Source organism: Myodes glareolus, chromosome 7 (genome assembly GCF_982192425.1).
Source record: "Myodes glareolus chromosome 7, mMyoGla1.1, whole genome shotgun sequence".
Taxonomy (NCBI): domain Eukaryota; kingdom Metazoa; phylum Chordata; class Mammalia; order Rodentia; family Cricetidae; genus Myodes; species Myodes glareolus.
Genome location: NC_142032.1, coordinates 58,529,634 through 58,554,664, shown reverse-complemented (window position 1 = coordinate 58,554,664; position 25,031 = coordinate 58,529,634). Strand labels below are relative to the sequence as shown.

The 25,031-nt window shown below is 42.5% G+C and overlaps 1 protein-coding gene across 24 annotated transcripts in view; it reads right to left on the bottom strand.

Annotated features, from left to right (window-relative positions):
* Positions 1-25,031, bottom strand: part of Ppp6r3 (protein phosphatase 6 regulatory subunit 3) — a 131,543-nt gene that overhangs the window by 26,927 nt on the left and 79,585 nt on the right. For 15 of the 24 annotated variants that reach the window (XM_085693449.2, XM_085693451.2, XM_085693452.2 and 12 more), the window contains 7 exons: positions 21,291-21,420; positions 18,494-18,646; positions 16,829-16,978; positions 15,376-15,440; positions 12,446-12,561; positions 10,299-10,384; positions 3,764-3,850 (listed from right to left, as the gene is read on the bottom strand). In XM_085693449.2, the coding sequence (XP_085549575.1) occupies positions 3,764-3,850; positions 10,299-10,384; positions 12,446-12,561; positions 15,376-15,440; positions 16,829-16,978; positions 18,494-18,646; positions 21,291-21,420 (787 nt within the window). The remainder of the gene's footprint in view (positions 1-3,763; positions 3,851-10,298; positions 10,385-12,445; positions 12,562-15,375; positions 15,441-16,828; positions 16,979-18,493; positions 18,647-21,290; positions 21,421-25,031) is intronic. The other 9 variants (XM_085693459.2, XM_085693461.2, XM_085693462.2 and 6 more) reach the window with 1 other exon arrangement.

Sequence of the window (25,031 nt, the reverse complement as noted above, 5' to 3'; positions counted from 1 at the left end):
TCATTAGAAATTGTTCAGAAAAGCCTGGAATACTGTAAGGTCTACAGAAGAGCCAATTCTATTCCATCAGGCTCAGGTGAGTCTTCCCAATTGGAAAATGGGGGAATCTTATACTGGGCCCAATCCAAGGGCTGACAGTCTACTGATGATATCAGGAAACATGCCTTTGCTATACAAAGTCACCAAGTGCAGCCTCACTTCCTCCCTCTCATCCAGACAATGAATACAGGACCACAGGTACCCTATGAGTACCACATGTGGTCAAGGACAGAATCAGAAGTGGGACCCATGTAACAGCACTTGCTAATGAGGGCTTTGGAGGTGGCTGGCTGCAAAGGAGGTAGCTGTAACAGAATTGATTGATTTCTCCTTGGGTCTTTACCTCAGCAAAGCCCACAGACCCCACCCTGTACTACACAAATACATCTGTCATTCATCTTGACCACACTAACTCTTATGGCAGGGAATTATGGCATGGATAATCCAAATTGTATATAATTTTAAAATAAACTTCATGTTTGGCTTTGGAAGTAATATTTTGCTCAGGTGTGAAAACAAAACAAAAACAAGGAAAATCTAACCAACCCAAGACTGACTTTCCTCTCAAGCAACACAATACCGTCCCCAATCAGGCTCCTAGAGATAACATGACATGAGTTCATGGGTGTATGGGGACAGTGAGCAGCTGGCTGTGAGACAGGCATTCACAGTGTACCCAAAGAGGTGGTGTGGCAGGACTGTACTGGGTAAGGTCTGGAGAGCAACTGAAGTAGTCATGGGAAATTATTAGAGCAGAAGAAAAGGAAAAAGTTCTAGAATTCTGGGGAACAAAAGGAAAATGGGACAGGCAGCCTTCACAGTCACATCAGCAAAAGAAAACCAGGTTTTCTGGTTCCAAAATAAAACTTGGAGCATTATTGTTTATGAGGCAAAACAGATGCTTGATACTTCCCAGGTGTATAAAGGACCATGGGGTCATCTGTTGAGCAAACAACACAAGATAGGCTATAGATTTTTCTAGTCTAGAATTTCAGAGCAAGGCAAGGGTCCCTCCTAGATGTTTTGTTTAATGTATTTATTAGCTTTCTTCAAACTCTTCATGCCACTTGTAATACAATTCTTTTGGATATGAATAAGAAGAAATGTTCCTTGAAGTTCAACACTTCACCAGTTACAACAGCAAATACACTGCAAATGTATGCATACACACAGGTACATATACAGATACATTCACATGTATCCACATGTACTTTGTACTTGTCAACCCTATGCACCTAGACAGAGCTACGGCAACTGACAGAAGCCGGGATCAGAGAGTTCTCCTCCGTTCTCGGTCTAGCACAGCTTCTGGGAAAAAAAAACGGACTTCCTGTTTGTATTGGCCTTCTACACTACTGCTATAGAAGCCAAAAAAGCCCAAAGTGAAGGGCTGTACATTCTACATGCAAGACTGCTAAAAATTCACATGTCCCAGCCTGGAAAGCAACACACATGGCTATAATAACATTAAGGAGTACCGTCAAGTACTGCCATCCTGAAGAGGGTGGGGACAGATCTCTAACAGTACTGCCACCCTGAGCACTGAAACTGCTCTGAACTGAGTCTGACTTATCCCAAGCCTGCATGTGATGTGGGGTGCTAGAGGTGTCAGCTTACTTCTGACGCTTGTCCATCCAGTACAGGGGAAGAGCTCGTTTCCTTCATACCTCTGGGAAGCAAAGTTGGGACATACTAGGAATCCAGAAAGTACTAGAGCGAAACAAAACTGACAGAGGCACACAAATTACAAGACACTGGCTCACTGCTCAGGCCCTCATCTGTGATGGGGTACCTTGTAAATGATTGTCCTGCATTCTGCACACTTAGGGGCTCTGAGTAGGACGCCCAACTTTAAACAGGAAAGAGAAATTCAACAACCTGTAACCTACAGATAGACATTCTGCCGACAGTAGAGACTAAGACAGTGCTTAGGTTAACCTAGACCCTCTTCCTCTAGAAACACACTTATATCGAATTTCAAAACAGTCCATGATTGGTTCATAATTTAGGTGTGCAAAAATGAGCCACTGCAAGCATGTCAATCAGAGTAACTAGTGATTACTTCCTATACAGAGAGGTTACAGGCAGAGGATGGAGCCTCTAAGCTGAGGGTCCTAGCCAGGGCTATGTCAGGAAACCCCAGTTTTATAACTGAACTGAATGAGAAAACATTCCAAAGACATGGCTCTAGAAACAGGTATTAAAATAAATGAGGCAACCCACTTTCTACATGCCTGGAAATAACGTCTAGATTGGATCCGTACTGTAAGTTTAGGCATATGCAAAGTCTTCAGTTTGATTTAGAGTAGTGAGAGGAGGATATGTATGACAGAATTTACCAACATAGTCAGGAACATAGTTTTTCTCTTTATGTATTTTTTAAAATTATTTAGTGTGTGTGCATGAGGAGGTCGAAGTCCTCTGACTCATGGAAGTCAGTTCAGTTCTCTCCTTCCACCATGTGGGTTCTGGGGATCAAACTCAGGTCTGCAGACTTAGCAGCATCTCAATGGCTGAGCCACATCACAGGCCCAGGCATGTTTCTCTTAATACTAGATTTTAACAGGTACAAACCACCTTCACAGTTCTCATCTGATCCACCAGGCTTTGTTCTAGAGTTATAGCAATGCATCTGGGCTCATGCCTGGTCAAGCTGACTGTCTGAATATTCTACGGTGTAAGTGGGACAGTACTGAGCACTGACAACAACACAGAGCTGCTTCTAGCACAGTTTGCTGTGCTGGGTTTCTAGGTAGTCAGTTTCTTGAAAGCAAGATGTGTGCTTTCCAAGAAAACACCGCTTCTCCACTAACTTTAGGGGAATAGCTGCGAACCAAAGCTAGTGTCAAAAAAATATAGTGAGACCAGCAAGTACTAAATTTTCATCTTTCTGTCTGGGAAAGACTAAACTTCTTCAGCATCAAAAGCAAGCCAATTGCTCAGTTGCAATACTGGAATGTGATGGGCATGCAACTTAGAAGCAAAAAAAAATAGTTACGCAAGAGAATTAGAAGCTTCATACTGCTGCTGAGACTGAGAAAGAAGCCAAACACCTCCCAGCAAAAAGTGGCGGTGTTTCCTTAATCCTATTGTCACACTGATGACTGGACCAGAATTGCGGAGCTGGCCATCTACTTCTACTTTGAAATCTTAAACTCAACCCCTAGTAGAAACATAAAACCAACTGTCAGTTTTCTAAGAATAACCAAAAGTATGATAAGTTAGTACATATCAAAAACGAAATCCTGTTTTTGCCAGAAAAATTAAATGCAGTCAACACATGGAGACAAGTTGGGGGCAGGAGTGCCAAGAATGATTCGTATTAAAACTTCATTTAGACGCTACACAACACAATTAAACTGCGCTGAGGGAGGATTATCCAGATAGACCATGTGATTCAGAGACACCACACAGTTTACTCAGATGCTTCTGTTTTCTGTCACTCTTAAACAAGGTCTCTGCCATGAATGTAAGTAACAATGCAGCGCCAATAAGGTCTGCACAGTGAGCATGTGAAGTGACCTGCTATTTTACTTGTTTCCTGTAGTGCTTATTCCTCATTCTTACAACAGTATAAGCCCATCTGGCAAGTCCCCAGCTCTCCCTGTTTAACTGGTAGCAACCCCAAACCACATTCTAACACAGTGACAGATGCTGACTCCCAAGGGTAGCTAAACTATGCATTAAGATAAAAATAAATAGCAAAGCTTTAGGTGTGACTCACTTGCTGCAAAGAGGAATCCTGTGAGAAACCCGTGTCTTTAAAGTCAATTTCATCATCACTGGATGAATGAATATGGCAGGTTGTAACCTATATGCATAAAAATGTAAAAAACTATTTAACATAGAAAAGTGGTGGACATTTTTATCAGCATTTTTTATGGAAAAAATATCACATTTAATTTTTCTTTCAATGTACTAAAAACCAAAAAACCCCAGAAATAGCAGTTAGGTTGTCAAGCACACCCAGTCAATGTAGAGTCCACTCTCTGGCTGCACACCCAGCTGGCTGGTGGTTCCACTCCTCAAGACTAGCATCCTCAGGAATCACACAGGAAGGATGAATTACTTCATTCAAGTGGGAAGGCAGAAATAATACTACAGTGTGCAGATGAACTAGCACATATGTGTCAGGCCTGTGGGGTAAAACACCACGCTAGGGATCACTCATGAGTCACTATAGAGATTAGTTTATAGATAACCATTTCACTTCAGTCTTGACTTTTCTACCTATACCAAGAAAAACACTGGTCACAAATGCTCTTTAAGTCAACAGTCCCCTGACTAATAAAATACCCTCTGAAAATGTGACCTCCCTGTCCCACAGAGAGTAGTCAACTCTCAATAACTAAGAAAAACATCAACATGAACTATTCACCATTCATGGCCAAGTGGTGCTTGCTAATCAGAAATGTGCTGAAAGAGATGAAGGTAAGCATTGATTTAGCACCGCACCGAAAATAGTCCTCACTGTTAGCACCTATGAGAATGAACAATCAGTGAAATTCTATAAGTGTTATATTTCTGAAGGTCACTTCCATTGAACTCTCTAGAGTTCTTTATATTGGTTTACTATTTAGTCTAGGCTTGCTTCAGGATCAGATCTACCTGCCTCACTCAGCCTCCCAAGTGCTAGGACTACAGGCATGTGTCCCATGCCTGTTCTGTGCTTTTGAGTATTCTAGGTAGAGGTAAGATCTAAGTGTTCCTCTGCCAAATCTAAGGCAACTTTATAGCCTGTCATTAGCAAACCAGTACACACCATGCCAAGTCAATGTGTATTTGGGGCATGACCAGAGTAGAGGGCAGAGAAACAGGACAATTTTAAGTTAGCTGCCCAGAATGAAGAGAGCAGAAACTTGACTGCTTCCAGGAGCTTTGTCTAAGTGCAATTATGGTACAAAGAAATCATAGGCCAGCAATTCCCAACCCATGGGTCACAACCCCATTGAGGACATAGATATTTACATTATAATAACAGTAGCAAAATTACAATTATGAAGTAGCAATGAAATAATTTTATGGTTGGGGGTCACCACAACATGGGGAACTATAGTAAAGGGTCACAGCTGAAAGAGGCTGAAAACCACTGCCATAGGCTTTCCCCTCATAAAAACAAGAGTTAATCATACCATTAAACAAAGAGGACACTTTTGTGGAGCAACTAGAAACAAACAGACATGTGGCTCCTTTGAAGCACTTTCCTCCAGGGAAGTGTTTATAATGTCCCCACTTTGGAGTCGGGCTCTCATTATGTAGGCTAGGCAGGCCTTGAACTCAGGAGTCTTTTGCCTCAACTAACATTATTGGGGGTGTATTACTATACTCAGTTTACAACGTCTTCTCCAAAGACAGTTTAACTAATTATTATTAGTTAAATGCATGCAGACCTTCAGCTGTGAGTTAATGGAGGGTATGACTCTGAGGTCATCCACACCATAATTTAATTTCATTTAATCTGAAAGAATTAATAAAGCAAATTAAAGAGAGGGTTTCATTGCCTCATAGGGGATCAGAATTCCAACCCACTCAACACCAGCTATGTGTAGCCTGAGTTCCTGATCTACATCACACAGCCCTTCTGAGGCATCTGAAGCTCAGAAATGCCACCTTCACTTCTTCAGCTAAAACTCTGGCTGTTTTCTAGACTGTTCACAGCAGCCCAGCCACCCTCACAATGTAAACCTGATCAACCACTCTTCACCAAACCTACCACCAGCTACTGAGTGGGTTAATGAATAATGCCAGTGAAGCGGCTTACCCTTCAGTCTGTGTTCAGCCCAGAAGTCACAGAGAGTTTCCAAAAGTGTACATAGAATTAAGTTACTTTTTACTTCTAAACCAAGTAGTTTCTCATCTCAATACAAAGTCAAGGCCTCACTGCTTGTCTTCACTTCCATCCTTGTTTGCTCTGACACAACAGTTACATTAGACTCTATACTGAACCCCTGCACACAACTGCAGTCTCTCTTCTGGGGTCTTTGCACTTTGCTTCCCTCTCTTTGGCTATATTAATGTAGCTGTAATAAATTTTTACTTGAGCAGTGTTTAAAAAAATTTATTATGCACATGTGTGCGTGTGTGCGTTACAAGTGCCATAACACATGTATAGAGGTTAGAGGACAACTGTTTAGTCAATTCTGTCCTTCCATATTTACAAGGATTCTAGAAATGGAACTCACGTCTCCAAGGCTTCCTTGTCTGCTGAGCATCTCACCAGTCGCTTGACAACCTATATCTGAACCTTCCCAACTTGCTCCCTGGCACTAGCTCCTCAGCACTATGACACAGAACAGGCTATTCAACAAAGTGCTGCTTCCCAAGCTTCTGTTTCTCCCCTACTTGGTAAGTACTAGTATCTTCTATGACTGGCACTGCAGGCACTTGAATGTCTGCAATAACAAACACTAGCAAGTCATTAAATGACACTCCTGCCAAGGTCGTCATGTCAGTAAAATGGCAGCTGCTGCAGGACTGAAAAGGTAGCTCCCAAGGTAGCACACTCTTTCACAATAGCAGACAGCATTGTGAATGTGTCAAAAGAATAAGCAATGGACTGACCGTACCCCAAGACTCCAAAGGAACACCCTAAGCATGAGGAGACTGCTGAGTGAGGAGCTCATCAGCAAGAGGTGCCACCATAAGTTCCTTACTGGGGACTCTCAGCACCTGCCAGCTACAGGGCTGGAAACATTCTTGCCTTCACCCTAGCTAGTAGCTACATGGGCAACAAATTCACACAAGTGTGTGCCTATCACTCCACACTATCTCTAGGCCCCGTCTGTCAATGCTGAGAAAGAAACAGCATTGCTTCTAAATGCTCTCTTTGCTAGAGGGATAAGCAAAAACTGAGACAAATCCAACTTCTCAAAGTTAATACAAAACATTTTCTAGTTTTCATTTTTACCTAAGTCCTTGCCAATTTTTAGAATTCACAGTTCTTTGTATCTAACTAAAACATGAAATCTTAAGGTTGGGTATGGTGGTGCATGCTTATAATCCAAACATTCGAGAGGCTGAGGCAGAAGGATCAGAGTTTAAGGCCAGCCTGGGCTACAAAATGAAACACTAAAAACAAAACCAACCCAACAACCCAGCCCAATGCACCTAAAGTTTAACATTCCAGCTCCCTCACATGAACACCAGCAGTGCAGGACCAACTACACATATACTTTGGCTTCATTTTAAATGAAGGGTCTGAAATACTGGAGATTTCTCCATCTCGGAGCCAAGTTAGAATACTGCAGTGGACATCCCAGGAGCCAAGGCCCACACAGCTTAAGCTGATACGGTGGGGGAAGTAGAACAAGTGTGGTAGCAGCTACCCTTATGTGAACAAGAAAATATTAAAATATGCCAAAGCAACATACCAACACAGTAACTTAAGCTATGACTACTCCTCAACACTGTAGAGATCTACAAGCCACAAAAGCAACAGGGTAAGGTAGCAGATCTAGTCATTTACTTGGCATACTCAATTAATACCCAAATGACAACTCCAACGGTGAATGTGCTTTTACTAAGGTCATGCACTACATTCACAGGCACTGTCGCTTACTCAAGGATAAACAAGGCCCACAGTATTTACCAAATTATATTTATAACAGTATTCTACAGTAGTCTACTGCCCCCCTAGAATATGTATCTAACCCCACCAAAGTAAACTGAATATAGTCTGGACTGGAATATAACCTGAAGGAAATAACTAAAACCGCTTTGGTGGCTAGACTAATCCTTAGAATCTTTAAGAAAGAAAAGGCCTTAAGCCAACCCAACAATGCCAGTGCAGTAAATTCTTGGGAGAGAGGCTAACCCAACAGGACATCAGCATGCTTTGATATTCTTTTATTAATTCATTATTTTTGTGTTTTTGGATGGTACACACAGGACATACATGTAGAAGTCAACTTATGGGGAGTTTATTCTCTGCATTCACTGTATAAGTTCTGGGGATCAAACTCAAGGTAAACCTTGGCAGCAGGAGCTTTATCCATGAAGCCTCCTCGCGGGCTTCTTTGAAGGCTTCTCCCAAGGTCATCTTACTGATGAATACATTTAGGTATGACATCTCAAGGAGAATGGAACTCTACTTTGAGTGAAACATAGTGCTCATACTAGCTTTCTCTCAATGTGGAATGGCTGTAAATGTCCACCAAGACAGGGCTAGGCACTCAGTACTTATAAAATCTCTTCAGGCCTACTGACGCTAGTGAATGAGCTGAGGAAAGCGTAGGCAGCAATGACACCCTTCTTTACTACAGTCTGCTCTCAAACAAATCTGCTGCAGTTACCCAAGATTCCAGTTGTTTTTCTTTCTTTTTGGGAAGGGAAGTGGTGGTGAAATAGGAGGGAGATGCTTCTTGTAGTCTAGGCCTCAGTCTTGCAAAGTAGCTGAGGCTGGCCCTAAACAACTTGTGGGGTTTTTCTGTTTTTGCACCTGTGTTTCTGTATGTACAGAGCATGTGTGTGTGGGTATTGTGGAGGTCAGAGGTTAGGACCTGGAGCTCACCATTTCCATTAGGCTGGGATCCTCCTGACTCTCCCCTGATGCTGGGTTATAGGTATGTGCTGCCGCCATGCCCAGCTCTTTCACAGGTCCTAGGGATTGAATGCGGATCCTCACGGTCCCCCGCCAAGCGCTCTACATAACGAGTCATGTGCTAGTCCTAGCCTTGAACTTTCAATCCTCCTGTGGACTATAGGTATGAACTGATGTCCCACAGAAAAAGTTTTTTTTTTTAAAGCTCAGTAACAAGTTTTAAGTGGACATTTCTGACTTCTACCTTTTTTTTTTATTTTTTAAAAACAATCACAGACTACGCAGAGTTACATCATAAGACTCTGTCTCAAAAAGGAAACAAAGTCAATCACAGGTGGATAATTTTAAAATTGTTCAAAACAAAATAATCCTTTATATACAAAAAACAAAGGACACCATGGTAGCTGCATCACTACAGTATGACTGCAGTGGGAATCCAACTGGAATAAAATATCACAACACGGAGGACAGTGTCACTCTTCAAAGCAGCCAACCACTGGCTGGGTGGTTTCAAACCAAGTCTCAATTGTTTTAACCAACTGACTAGCACAGAGAAGCCGAAGCCACCCAGACACAAAATAGTTTTATAAAAGACTGCCCTTGCTGCTGGCCAGCAATGCTGACGGAGTGTGGGTTTGTCTTCCAGGCAATGGCACAAATATCAGAGACCTCAGACCTACTGTAACCACATATTTCCACAAAGCTCCCTTAGATAGTCATCTCTTTTCTTTTCGTACTTCCTAATTCTGTATTAACCCCACCTTAAAAAGTCATTACTTGGGACTAGAGAGATAGCTCAGTGGTTAAGAGCATTGGCTGCTCTTCTAAGGACCTGGGTTCAATTCCCATCAACCACATGGCAGTTCACAACTCTCTGTAACTCCAGTTCCAGGGGATCTAACACTTTCATACCAATGCACATGAAATAAAGTTAAATAAATAGATATAAAAGCCGTTACTCCACTATTCCAGTCAATGAAGAAGCAAAGGTCTATGCAGAGGGATAGGATGACAGGATGACCCACTGACTCTAGCTCTTATCTGTGAAGAGCTGCCTCCTGCTACAAAACTGACTTTTAATGACTGAGGTGTTATTTCAAGAAACTCAAGGAGCAGTCAGGCCACCACCTGATCACCAGGTGCCACATCTGCAAAAACTAAAACAAAACAATACTCACCTTAAAACTTACTATGTTTTTTTTTAAAAAAAAAATTCCAAAGTCCAATATAATTTTAAAAAATTATCAATGCCATTATCCCCTGGCTGAAAATACCAATTCAGTTCACCATTCTAAAGCTGAAGTTCCCAAGACATCTATAAATCTCTTTTCCAAAACTGTCATAAAATGGGAATAAACTTAATTCTATAACACTAGGAGCATCCATAGGAGTTGGGGTTCTAAGCACTCAGTAGCAGCATGAGGCCCAATGTACAAAGCCACAGAACAAAAGAAAGGCAGAGGGTGGTGCTGAGGTGCTTAGGGGCAGAACCCAAGTGAGACAAGACACTAATATGGACTGTAGTGGACATGGGTGGCTTTTTAGTACCTTTTTGCCATGCATGGCAGGTCACTAGGAGGTGACTGAACAAATCAAGAATGCTGTGAATACTATCTACTTTCTGCAAAGCGTTATAAGCTTATCTTTGGCCCACATTCCAAGTAACTAGGCAATGGTTGAGAGCACCAAAACCCCAGAGATGTAACCTTGTGAAACCTACTAGATCTACCGTGTTCCTCTTGTTCGTCTCTCCTAAGGAGCTCGTGCAGAATGTCTCCCATCGCTCCCTGACTTCGTCGGGAAGATCTTCAGAGTGAAAAAGGAAAAAAAGCATTATCACACAGTGACCCACAGGGATAAGAGTGCACAGTCTTAGGAGTAGCTGAAGGAATAGCATGTGGGGCAATACAATCAGCTGAAGTCCTGGCTATGGCCAGCCTAGTGGTCCAACAGACCCAGTATACAGGACTTGAGCCCCAACAACCAGCCCCACCCCACCAACAATGCAGGCCTGATCTGGGTAAGAGTCGAGACTTAGCAATTACTAACAATGCTTTGCTGAGATGAAACATGGAATTGTATCTTCAAACAAATCTTCTGAAAGAGGACAGGTCTTTGGGGTGGGGTCAGGGTAAGAACTGTATGTGGTTAAGTTTAAGAAGCTTACAAATAAATATCAGCTTCTGTCCTCTACTGGGATCCTGAGACGGACACCGGGTTGATGAAGGAATGATACACAGAACCCTGCTGGATGATGAGATTGCACTTGTACTGTCTCCTACATGTTAGCTTCATAAATAAAACATGAAGAGATGCTCCACAGTTTAGAGAAACTTTAAAAGAATGACTTACAATGGTTTTCTGAAAAAAAATGAAGGCATGACTACACATCTTAGGGGCCTACCTATAGAAAGGTGATCACCTGAAAGTTCTGGTTTAAGCAACCATAACAGGTGCACACTTAACGCAGGCAACTTCCAAGAGGGAACAAGAACACATGGTCATCTCTCCTTGATAAGGATACAAACCATGAGGAAGGGCGTGCACTTCTCAAGAAGCAAAATTACAGGAGGACCAGTCTCCGTTTTTCTGTTACTGGGTAAGAACTAGGCTTTCAGTGCACATTCAACAGAGCACCACTTTTTTACCAACATTTGTCAGTTTCTGGCTTTCAAAGAAGTCTCAGAACTAACTATACCCTCTGGGAGAGAGGCCTGCAGGTCAGGGCATTTGGTACTCTCATTCTGGCAGAAATGGATTTGTGCTCTGAACCTTGTATGGAAGGCACACAAGTCACCTTGGGCTGAATAAATTTAAATGCTGGTAGAAAAAGAATTCTTAAGGAGTCGAAAATTCTCATTTTAGTAGCAGAGACATGGAAAAAATGCTGACAGTGCTTTAGTTTCTCAAAAAAGAATTTAATCCACAAGTAACAACAGGAGAGATGATGGGTTAGATTCTAGATGCAAGAGAGATGGTTAAAAGCATTTGTTACTTTTCTAGGGAACCTAGGTTCTGTTCCCAGCACCCATTTGGTGGTTCACAACCATCCATAAAGTCAAGCTGCAGGAGATCCAACGCTCCTCTTCTGACCGGTTACAAATGTGGTGTATATACATGCACATAAGCAAAACACTAATACACACGGGGGGGGGGGGGGGCGCGGAGGGGAAGGCTTCAGAAGAAAAAGGAAGAGCTACTATAGCTCGAGTAGTTCTACTCCAACACAGAAACAAGGAACCAGATCGGAGACTGGAGGGATTAAGAGCACTGACTACTCTTCTAGAGAACCTGGGTTTGATCCCAGGCAACTCACAACCACCTATAATTCCAGTTCCAGAAGAAATCTGAAAACCTTTTCAGACCTCCACAGATACTGAATGCACGTGGTGTACAGACACACACAGAGGAAAAATGCCCATACACATAAAATAAATAACCCCCCACCCAAGACAGGGTCTCACTATGTAGCTCTGGTTATTTGGGAACTCACTGCACAGACCAGGCTGGCCTCAAACTCAGAGATCTGCCTGCCTCTGCCCCCCCAAGTGCTGGGATTAAAGGCGTCAACTACTATGTCTGGTGAACAGATTAATCTTAAAAAACAGAACCAAAAGCCAGGCCACCAACAGAGATCTGTAATAGGAAGTGACTCCAGCATACTGCTTGGTTTCTAAACGGACAGCAGCAATCAGAGCAGCAGTACAGTTGAGAACCACATGGTTCAAACAGTCTCAAGAGCCACAGTGAGATAGATGGTCAAACAGTCTCTAAAATGTAAAGAAACTTCAATCTGTCCCCAGCACTTTAACCCCTCACCCCTCTGATTCCCACACAAATGTAATGAGAATTGTTTAAATGACTTACCTTTGATAAGCTGCTGTACTAACGCACTGTTCGGACCCTTGTCAGTGCTATGCACAATACAATTAGCTATCCTTGTGAGGTGTCCCATGTAACCATGCCGTCGTCCTCCCTCAGCCCTGACAAGAGGAAAGAACAAGTACTCAGATCAAGAGGATGACATTTAGCAGCTTCTCAAATGGAGAGTACATACATAACACACGGCAGGGCAGCATACTAACAGAGAGCAACAACCACTGTCATTGACAGTATCTGGAGCAAACATTCACCAATGCCCCACACCACTAGAATTTTCCTTTACATTTTTGTAAAATTCTGAATTTCAGAATTTAATCAGATTATAAAAAAAACTGAAGTCAGAATTTTTTTGACCTTTCCCCACCAAAAGACATCTAATTTTATTTGTGCTGACAGACAATCATTACTAATGGCATATCTCAACTTGAGACAGTGGCTTATCTGAGAACTTGGCTGAGGTAAGAAAAGCAGTGCCCTTGCACTTGCTGGAGGCCACATAGAACAGAGGCCAGTGAAATCAGTCCTCAATATTTTCTTCTGCTAAAATCTACTCTTTCCAACCACATTCAATTTTACATTAATACTATCTTTTTAATGTCCATGACTTACAAAATAAAAGATTTTTGTTGGAGACAGCAGGGCAGAGCTTAAAGGGAGAAAATCCTTTCAGGAGCCACTAAAAGATGACAACAAAAGTCCATGCTTGGAGGCCTGCCTGGAAAATACAACACCTACTGGGTGAACTGCAGGGCGTGCGTGGAATTTGAGGCTCACACTGAGCTACAAAGGCTGCCTTTGGTTTCACAGTAAGTTCTAGAGACTCTAGTGTCCCCAAAGACAACTTCTTAACCCTCCCACACACCCTTAAGGCCACAGGTAAGTAAAAAACCAAAAGACTATCTGCAAAGTTTGGACATAGTGAAGCACTACAGAAAACTCTTAGGACCCCTAAGCTTATGTGACTGTTGTTGACTCACCTGGTATTCAGAACATAGAAAGAGAAGAGTATGCAGGATGCTTATGTACTAGTCCAATGAGGCAGGAAGATAGAGACTAGTAGGTGGGAGGTAACAGTGGATACAGAACCGGAAGTGTCCAACAGGTCTCACACAGGTCCCCTAAAGGAGCTCCATTTGGAATAATGTGCCTGCTAAACAAACCCCTTGCCACAGTCACATATGCTAGCACCAGTTTCCGATATGGCCACATCAAAACCCATCCATGCTCCTCAGTGTTTACTAAGTTCATCACAACCAACACAAAAACCAACAAAAGCAAGCTGATTCCTGCCCTGAGTCACTTAGCTCCTTTAAGAGCTGAATACAGATCTGAACAGTGATGACTTTGACAGTATAAACTACTTAGTTTATATTATATTATAAAATATTGAGTTTATATTGAGTTGGTAGAATGAAGCTTAGCTTGCACTAAAATACTGGGTTTAATCACTTGCACCTCATAAAACCAGACATGGATACATGGTTGTAATCCTAGCACTGGAGAAGAAGCAGGACCAGAGGTCCAAGGTTACTCATAGCTCACCCTCAACAATGACTTTGATGCCAGCCCCCCTCAAAAAGGAAGGGGATGTGGGGAAGCAATGTATCTGCAGTAGACGGATAAATAAATAAATAACAATGGTGGATCATTCTATGTTCTCACTGCAGTGGTAGTTATATACAGGCTTCATATACCACTCATACTTCCTGAGATTGTTCATCTAGGAAAGGTATATCCTGACAAATGAGAAACAGACTTAAATCTAACTCAGAAGGAAACACAATCACATTCATAAACAGCACTGGTTAAGCAAGACAATGCTTATGAAGAACAGTAAAGCCAGATGGTCACCTCCTCCCCACCCACTAAACCTATGCAAAACAAAAACTGAACTGAAACCATGAAATCACTAGGACAAAAGACAAACACTCACAACACTGGTCTGGGCAGAGATATTTTGGAAAATACCCCAAAACACTGATAATATAAGCAACAAAAAGCAAATGGGATCACTTCAAACTATGAAGAAACTATAGTAGGTGGAAGGTATTCCACACAAGAGGTTAGTGGAACTCAGAGCATTCCCAAAGTGGAGCACAGCCAGGAGAACACAAAAAGGCCAACAGCAAACCTCTCCTGATTCTACCTAAACAATGTTTATGAAATAGTCATTCCTCACGAGAAGACATACAAATGGCCCAGAGATACACAAAAAGATTCATTGTCACTAATTAACAGGAACACACAAATCATTGCTAATGATCAGGACTCCCTTTTCCTACCCTGGCACACATATAAACCACCACCCAGTTAATGCCATCTATAAGCTAGGTGTCACTTATACAAACACACCCAGCATCATACAGCAGCACACCCTGAAAGGACTTTCCAAACCCACTGCCTGCTTCAGAATCTGGGGATGATGTAAAAACTCCCAGGGTATTGAAAAGAGCACCTTCTAGCCAATGTTGTTCTTGCTACTACCACCAGTACCACCACAACGATGACTACGATCATCACCATAATAACATCTTATGTAAGAAAGTTGTGGGTAGGGTCAACTAATGCTTCATAAAAATCTTGACATCGAAAAAAATATTAAACATTGTTCCCCTTTAGGTGCATCCCTGCAGTGATGCTTTATTCTGAGAGCAAGTACATGGAATGCTCTATCCTGAGGGGGTAATCACTGCACACCAGGGGAAAGTCAATTTTTGACTGCTTTTACTCAACTCAATACTATTCTTAGAAAGCATTCCAAAACAGCAGAGTTCTAAGACCTGACCAAAGGTTAGTAGAAAAGTATCTGTTAGGATATAACTTTATTTTCACTTTCTCTAACTAGCAAAGGGGAGATGGTAACATTTTCTGTAATATAAATCAAATTGTACTGTTTTCAGAAACAAATGACTTACTGTTTCTTCTCATTTGCATCCCAGGCTTCAAGGATTCGCTCTATTAACTGACATTTTTGGAAAAGCTAAATAAAAAAGAATACTCCAATTACTCCAATTATTCAATAATGGTTAAAGCATAAAATACTAAAGCAAACCAAGCTAGTTGGCTCCGCCTTTAACACTAGCATCCCAGAGATAGAGGTAGGCAGATCTCTGTGAGTTCAAGGCCGGCCTGATCTAAACAGTGAGACCCTGTCTTTAAAAGCAAAACAAAAAAATTACATAAAATAAAACTATATATGGTTCTTAGTCACAGGAACATCCAAATGCAATATGGTGCTGCTTACTCCAAATCCCCTAATGGACCTGGCCACACAGAGCACTAGATAACTTGTTGCTTAGGGTGTTGCCACAGTAAGCAGTGAACCTGAGGCAAAGTGAAGATCTGTTAACTAAAGAAAGCTGGTCAGAAGCACAGGGCCCAACCAGAACTCAGACAATGAAAGTATGTTCTGGCAATCTAGCACAGAACTGACATAGTGCTCTAGTTTTCTGTTGTTTGCTTTATTTTCCTAGGGATGGGGAAGGCAATTAAGCCAGGGTCTCATGTAGGGCAGGCTGATTCTGTATTTACCTTGTAAGTGGTATGTTTACACATATACAACCACCCCTGGCTTATGTCACTTTTAAATGTGGGCAACATAACTTGAATGTATCTGAATGCTTGCACAATATTGAGAACTTGTGTCCTACCAAAACTCTAGCAAAGAGAAGTAGCTGTGAACTGCAAACTTCAGTAAGCAAGGGCACTTGTCTACTCTAGTCACCTGGCTGCTCAGGCCAGCCTTTCTGCCTTCCATGTCTGGGAATAAAAAACATGGGAACTAGATTAGATAAAAACACAGGAATGTAGAACTCTGGAGACTAACCCAGAAAAATCACTGAAAAATATGAATTTTACAGAAGAGACCCCTGACCCCCAAGTCAGGTATCACTGCACACAGTTATAACCCCATCTCTTGGGAGCCTGAGGCAGAAAGTTCTTGAGTCCAAGATCAATCTGGTCTACACAGCAAGATCCCTCTGTCCCTTGCCCATAAAACCAAAAAGAGACCCTAAAAAACATTACTCAACATTGACTAAAACTCATTTTGCCAAACTTTTAGGCACTTATTCAGCACCAATAGTTAAATTCTGGTGTGTCAAAGTAATGTAAAAGCATTCTCAGTAGCATTAATTATCTGTGGTTCTTTTAACACCCTCAAGGTTTGTTCAGACTTCTAATAGTTGCCAGGAAAGTGGGCCTACAATTCATTTGGCAGTGTTATGTTCAGGAAGTGATTAACAAAATCAGTGGTCAACGTGCAATGAGCATGTGGCAGCTAAACTTTACAACATGGAAGTTACTCAATCTTTAACTGTGACTGATTTCACACCCTGGAAAACACAGTAACAAGGAAATAATGCTTACATGCTTCAACAACAAATTGTCTCCAGTGGAGTCTTGATCAGTAATGGTGCCATTTTCTGCATTCTCAAAAGGACTGGCAAGAATGAGCGCAATACAAATTTCCACTTGAGTATGTAGAAAGTTATTCCACGTGTACTTGAAGAACATGTCCTAGAAAATAAAAGTGCAATCTCTTCAGTAAGCGCAGTGCTGAAGCCACCACTTTAAACATCCAGACAGCAGTAATTCTTTCAGGGTGGGGAGACGCTCAGTCAGTAAAGTGGTTGTTGAGTAAGCGGAGGATCTGACTCTGGATCCCCAGTACCTACTTAAAAGCTGGGCACAGGGCTGCAGAGATGGCTCAGAGGTTAAGAGCACCAACTGCTCTTCCAGAGGTCCTGAGTTCAATTCCCAGCAACCACATGGTGGCTCATGGCCATCTATAATGAGACCCGGTGCCCTCTTCAGGCATGCAAGCATACATGGAAGGAATGTTGTATACATAATAAATAAATAAATTAAAAAAAAAAGCTGGGCATAGTGGCATATACATCTGCAATCCATCCAGTACTGGGAAAGTGAATACAGATAGAGCTGACTGACCAACCAGCCTAGCCTAACTGATGAGCTTCAGAGTCAATGAGTCTCTCTGTCTCAAAAGACAAGATAGAAGGCTACTAAGTTGACTTAGTAGTTAAAGGTGCTTGTCACCAAGACTGACAACCTGAATTTCACTCTGGAAACCCACGTTCCCACATGATGAAAGGAGAGAACCGACTCCTAAAGCGTGTAGTCTGACCTCAACATGGACCCACATTAAAAAGAAGAAATGGTTTAACATTTAAAGGGGAAGTTTCAAACACTACTTCATAGTCCATATAACTATCTGTTCATTAAAAATGCTTGAATTTGCATAGACTATATTAGACAATAGAGGAAAGTTTCAGGAACATGAAGAAAAGATGAGCATAGACTTTTCAAAGGGAAAGTTTTAAAGTGATGCAAATATCCAGCTCAGCCATGTCCAGGCTCTTCACTGTGTGACTCCTGGGAGAATTACCACTGCTTCTTCAAGACACCAGGCATGCAGTAAGCTTTGCTTTTCATGTTCATGAACTGCACAATTAAGGTTCATTTTTAAATGAGGAAATGTGATACAGAGCATAACTTTTATTGAAAAAAGGTCTAGATTAACCTAACAACAGCACTGTCACAATCTCTACTGTTGGCAGAATGTCTATCTGTAGATTACAGGTTGTTAAATTTCTCTTTCCTGTTTAAAGTTGGGCGTCCTACTCAGAGCCCCTAAGTGTGCAGAATGCAGGACAATCATTTACAAGGTACCCCATCACAGATGAGGGCCTGAGCAGTGAGCCAGTGTCTTGTAATATGTGTGCCTCTGTCAGTTTTGTTTCGCTCTAGTACTTTCTGGATTCCTAGTATGTCCCAACTTTGCTTCCCAGAGGTATGAAGGGAACGAGCTCTTCCCCTGTACTGGATGGACAAGCGTCAGAAGTAAGCTGACACCTCTAGCACCCCACATCACATGCAGGCTTGGGATAAGTCAGACTCAGTTCAGAGCAGTTTCAGTGCTCAGGGTGGCAGTACTGGACAGTGAGTTCACACCTATGTCAATTTATAAGACTTAGGCATTATCAAGGGTGACTTCATGAGGCAGAATCTCACCAATATGACACCAATGCTGTTCAGTTCCATCAGATCCCCATTTATACTGCTGGTATTGGTTTGGAGCAGGCTGGATATCAACCTAATCACATTCAACCGAGTGTTCCCAACAGGAGGATCCAGTATACCCCATGTAGTCTTCATCACACTTTTCTGAGAAAGAAAAAGATTTAAATTAAATTCACTTAAATGAATAAATAAAAAGTCCATGTGCCAACACAGAAGGCCAGCTAACATCACACCATTTCTGTGTGTGAGAAATCTAACCTTTAGGCAGAATCTGAACAAGAAGTCAGAAGCAAGTACATACTGTAAAGGTGAATGTCTGCCCTGAGAAGTGTGATGAAAGGTTTGTTCTTGTCTACAAAGGGAGTGTCAATGACATGAAATCACAAGACAGAAGCAGACGCTGTGTGTTCTGTCAGGAAAGAGTGACAGACGAAAATGCCACGCGTCCTCCCTGAAGGTTCTACACAAGTCCTCCACTTCACCTATTTCCAGAACCCACATAGTAGAATGGAAGGAGATAAAAGGCTCCTACAAGTTGTCCTCTAATTTACACACACAAACTTTTTTAAAAAACAAAACAACACCAAAACATAGTACGTAATGCTAATTAGCGTAAGTCTCTTATTTCCAAGGTTCTCAGATTGCCAAAACCAAGATTTTATCCTTGGTCACTCTCTTCTGCTGGCCCACACCTTACAGTTCCACTCCAGGGAACTCAGGAGACTTTCGAAAAAGCTTCCTGGTGCTTAGGGGTGATTACCTGCTTAGCATGAATAGACTACATTTAATCCTTTGCACAGCGAGCAAGCTCACTAATCAATTAAGCTTCTGTAAAATACTTCCTGAATCTATTCATATACTTTATCACAGAGTGAAGTCAGGTATGTCACTCACTGTAAGAGTGAAAGAGACTCAGTTATGAATTGGGGCCATTGAGTCAGGTGCCTCTTTGTGCACTTAGGGAGAAGCTGAGTGGACCACCAAAGACACAGCCTGGGTCCTCATCACACCATTCCTATCCTCTTCCTCCATTTTTCATTGGTGATGCTCTCTCTTCTAGATCTTTTACTTACTCTTGCTCCGAGGACTGCCAAGAAGGATGTCACTGGCTGCTAAACACTGAAAAAAGTTCCCTAGGGTGAATGAGCTGACTGAAGATGCAGAGCTCTGGCTGCAATGGGCCCAGCAGGACCTTGAGGACAGAGAGAACTGCTAACTACTCACAATAGACATGAGTGAAGCTAACCAGACACTTGGGATTTGGACTTAAGGTATCTTGTTACTCCTCCCTCAAAAGGTTAAACAGAAAACAATGTGGTCAACTGAACAAAAATGGTCCTCACAGGCTCATATATTTGAATTCTTGGTCCCCAGGATGTGGTCATCAGGATTAGGAGGTATGCCCTTGTTGGAAGAAGCTTGTTACTGGGGATGGGATTAGAGGTTTCAAAAGTCCATGCCAGGGCCAGTCTCTCACTCTCTGCCTGAAGATCAGGATGTAGCTCTCAGCTGCTGCTCCAGCACCATGCCCCTTACCCTCATGATGATAATGGACTAAGATTCTAAATTGGTAATCAAGAAAGACCCAACTAAATGTTTTGTTTTATAAGAGTTGCCTTGGTCATGGTCTTTTCACAGCCACAGTACAGTAACTAAGTAACAAGACCTCACATAGAAGTGACAAGTCTATATACTAAATTCTCAATGACTCATACCAACGTATACACTACAGATGGCACTGGATCCAAATGTACAAGGTAAATGAAAAGGACCATGGAAAACCCAGACACTAGAAGAATCACAGTAGGAGCATTGTGATTCCTACTATGCCTCTTTGGCAGGTCTCCTGAAGTTCCACTGTGTTCAGGTTTGCATACAGATGTTCCTCATAGAAAAGCAACACCTTGCGCCAGGTCATTTCTAAGTTGTATACCAAGATCTTGGTGGTCTGTATCTTAATTAAAACGTCATTTGTCCACACTGTCCCCAAGATCATACAAAATGCATTTCAAAAATCAGACCACAAAAGGCTGACTTTACCTCAAAAGCCTAAAAAGACTGTGTTACATATAGGAAAATCTTTACTTTACTGATACATAGATTCTCAAGGATCTACAAAACAAAAATCTGAGTATACTAACTAGATATTTTTAATTCTGATTTTCCCTCATTTAGAAAATGTATATGGATAAAAGTCAATTTAAAAACTAGCTTACAGGAGGCACATAAGGCTCAGGCAAGATGATAGCAAATTCAAGACCATCCTGGAATATATAGCAAAACCCTTCCACGGACTCAAAAAAAAAAAAAAAAAACCAGCAAAAAAAATAGTTCAGGAGCAGCTGGAGCCGTGGCTCTGCAGCTAGGAGCAACTAACGCTCCGCTCTAGTGCCAGAGGACGCAGGTTCAAGTCCCGTTTGGCGCTCTGATAGTGAGCAATGCTAGATTGACACTAGATTACTGTCAATCATCGGGGAAAAAAAAAATAGTTCAGAGGCAGCAAAATACAGTAGTTTTTTTTTTTTTAACCTTTAAAAGTATTATGCAGGCTGAGGATATGGTTCAGTGGCTGAAGCACTTTCCTCCTAGTCTGAGTTCTATCTCTAGAACCCATAGATTCGAGTGGAATGATATTAACTGGTGCATGCATACACATACTTTTAAAAACATAGTGTGTCACACTAATTATAATTATGGTCAGTCTCTTATTTCCAAGGTTCTCAGACACTCTAGTGACTGCCTAAATGAAACCCCTGGATGCCAGCAACACTTAAGACAGCAACCCTACCTTGGGTGGCTCGAGAAGAAGTTCATGGAAAGATCCAAGTCTTCCTCGGATGGCTTCTAGAACACTTTTGTTAACTGAACAAGTTGAGTGGCCCATGCCTGGTGGGCAGATCTCTATATGGCCTTCAAACCTGGAAAACAAATCAAGGTAACTACTGTAATTCAGAATAATTCACTAGAATTCTCCATGTCAACTCTGCAGGCGCACACTTCAAGAATCTGTGACTATATTATGGTGATGTCAGAAGAGGCCGAGAAACAGAGAGAAACAAGTCTCATGAGATTGGCCACCATCATGTCCTTAGAACCTAAAGGAGCTAAGGTATTGGGTGAGATATCACGCCACATCTCCAGATTCCCCTGAACCATTCATCTCCTGTCACTGCCATACTGGAAAGTAGGTCTCTAATAGATCAGAAAATGTGGACTCCAATGGAGGGCTGACCAAAGTCACAGGACACAGTGACCTGCCAGCTGGAAATGTTAATAATAAGCAGGCCCCTACTTATTCCCTTGAGCATTTTTGGATAAACAACACTGATTTCTATTTAGATGGTTTAATTTACTCTACATAAAAATGAGTCTTCAATCATTACAACTCGTTTCTTAGAAACACACACACACACACACACACACACACACACACACACACACACAGAGAGAGAGAGAGAAAAAGAAAAAGTCCTAGATCTCTAGACTTGAGGTGGGAGAAGAATTTCAGCCACCAGCCTCTGGCACCAGGTAGTTGGTCATCATTATGGTGAGTACAAGGTAGCAAAATGGAGGAGGGAGGATGGAAGAGGGAGAAGGGACAAAGAATGATTCATGTGCTGGGGAGAAGCAGATCTGAAAAGGTAAGGGCAGTAAAGAACAAGCTGAGGTAGATGCCCTGTTTGCCAGGACCATGACTTGTTTCATGACCCTGATACAGCTATGGGAGTCATGCTGCTGTCTACTATAGCCATGGAGGGCCCTGTGGATGCCCGGAGTCTGGGCCACTATCTGTGACCAAGAGATGTACACTCACAGGGGCCATGATCAAGATTCCTTTGCTGCCACACAGCACCATGGTGATATCTGGCCTAGATTGCTGCCAGGGGCCATGTCTGGGTCTGTGGCCCTGCTGCAACTAGGCTGAGTTGATGTTCATGGCTCCTGTTACCACTGAGGGCTGTGTACAGGTCCACAGTGTGGACCTACACCTGAGGCAATGATATTCTTAGAGGTTCAAGTTGCTGCCGGGGCCAAATAGACTTGGGTGGCCCGTGTTGTCACTCAGGGTCATGGTGTCATTCAGTCCCAAACTGTGGTCACCCATGGGCTATGTTTGGGTCCATGGTCCTACCACAGCCAGGGTCTGTGTCAATGTCCATGGCTCCTGTTACCATCAAAGACTGAGTGGATACTATGGATCTGGGCTGCCACTAGAGGAAATGTTTGAATGCCACACTGCTATTTGGACCATGTTGATCAGGGCAATCTGCAACGCCAACTAGGGCTGTAGTGACACCCAGGCTCAGGCTGTTGCCAAGGACTATGTTTGGGTCCATGGTCTTACTGCAGCCTGAGTCTGTGCTGTCTGAGGCCTGTGTTACCACCAAGAGCCACATTAATACCTAGAATCTAGACCCACACCCCCAAGTCATGTGGGGGTGTGAGGATTTGAGGGCCACACTGCCACTGGGTCCATAGTAGAGCTGACCCTGTAGACTGAGATGCAGGTGATCTAGCACTGTGAATGCCTGTGGGAGATATGGCCCTTCATCTATAGTAGAGTAGGCAAGGGAAAGATGACCTCCCACGCCCTACATTGCCTGTGGATGGGTAGGAGAGCTGGCCCTGAGGTCCCCTGAGGTCATCATTGGTACTGTCATCCCCTGGCAGAAGCACTAAGGAAAACAGGCCCTAACACTCACCTAGGTAGCATAAATGAGCTGACCCTATTGGTTGGGATGCAGGTGAGTGAGCCTGGGGGAACAGAGGAGCAGGAAAACTGACTTTGCCTATTTCTCATCTGCAATATAGTGGCAGGGTGAGAAAAAAAAAATCCTCCCTCCCCTTGTCCCCTGCAACAATAGAGAGAACTGGTTGCAGAGCCACAAGAGTGGGAGAACTGGCCTTGTCCCCCACCAGCTACAGCACATGGGAGAGTGGGCACAGCATCTCACCTGGGCAGTACACTAGAGCTGATAAAGCTGACCCTGTTGGCCGGGGAACAGGTCAGCTGAGCCTGTGGGTGTAAGAGCAGATGAGCTGCCCCTGCCCCCTCTCTAAATACCATGGTATGACAAAGATAAAGGAAATAAGCTGAACCCTCTCCTTGCTGTCTGCTACATTAGGTGAGCTAGCCTGGGTGGTGACGATGAGGGAAAGCTGGCAGGCTGACCAACCCAGGCCCAGAATCAGGACTATGAGGGAACCCACCCCAATACCTACCCACCTCATCTATGAACTGCTAGATCATGTGAAGGGGACGAACCTATAAATCCAAAGCATCAGAAAGGCTGATGGGCACTGAAGAAACTTGTTATGGAATTTGCCTTCAACGTGACAAGGCTAGCCATTTGGGCAAGAAACTACTCTTGCCTGGGCTGCTTGATGGTATGCTCTATATAATGGACATGCAAGACTCACCAAAAAAAAGACATCTGAACTTGCCAAAAGGAGGTGGCAAGTTCTTCAGGGTTTCTACTTCATGAAAGAGTCTGCCAAACATTCTGCAGACCACAGATGAAAGTGACTGACAAAACAATATAAGCACAACAGTCTTTCAAATTTCCTACTTCATGGAAAAATCTGCCTAGATACTATGGGCCTGTAGGCTGAAGATGGATGACCCAATGATACAAAAAACCGTTGGGTGATTGTACAGGCACCTAAATGTCTCTGTCAATTCTATCTATTCTAGAATTTTGGAAATTGCTTACAATGCACTTCCTGTTTACTCAGGTAATATTATATCCTTCTGGGGTCTTTGATGGAGTTGAAGGCACATAGTTAAGAGTTTTGATAAAAGATAAAATAGATATAAACATTGCAACTGTAATTCTTGCTTGATAACTTTTGCCACATGCAATTTTACTAAGCTAAAGTTAAAACCTTCCTTTTTATTTAGACAAAAAAGAGAGGTGATGTGGGATTCCCCTCTGTAGTGCATATGTTTTATTACCATTGGTTAATAAAGAAGCTATTTTGGCCCATGGCAGGGCAGAATACAGCTAGACAGGAAAACTAAAATGAATGCTGGGATAAAGGAGGAGGAGTCTGGCAGACGCCAAGTAGCTATGAAAGGAGAAAGATGCAGGAACCTTACCAGTAGTCCACAGCTTCATGGTGATAAACAGATGAATGGAAATGGATTAATTTAAGATGTAAGAGCTAGTTAGGAATATGCCTGAGCCATTGGCCAAACAAGTGTTATAATTAATATAGTTTCTGTGTGATTATTCAGGTCTGGGAAGCCAGGAACGAAAGTACAATATCCATTTACACAAAGACACAGGATCTCCATGCCACAAAGTAACAATAGGATATCCAAGGGGAGTCACAGTGAGGGGCCAGTATGAAGGATGTAACAAAAGCCAGAGGCCTTGAACCAGACCAGTGAGACATTTAAATGAACACGTACAAGACATATGAACTAAGGCATATTGTGTGACTCATTGGGTTATACTACAGCTTCCATGCTGAGATTTTTTAATTATGTTGGTTTACTTTTAAATTTTGTTTTTGGGATGAGGTT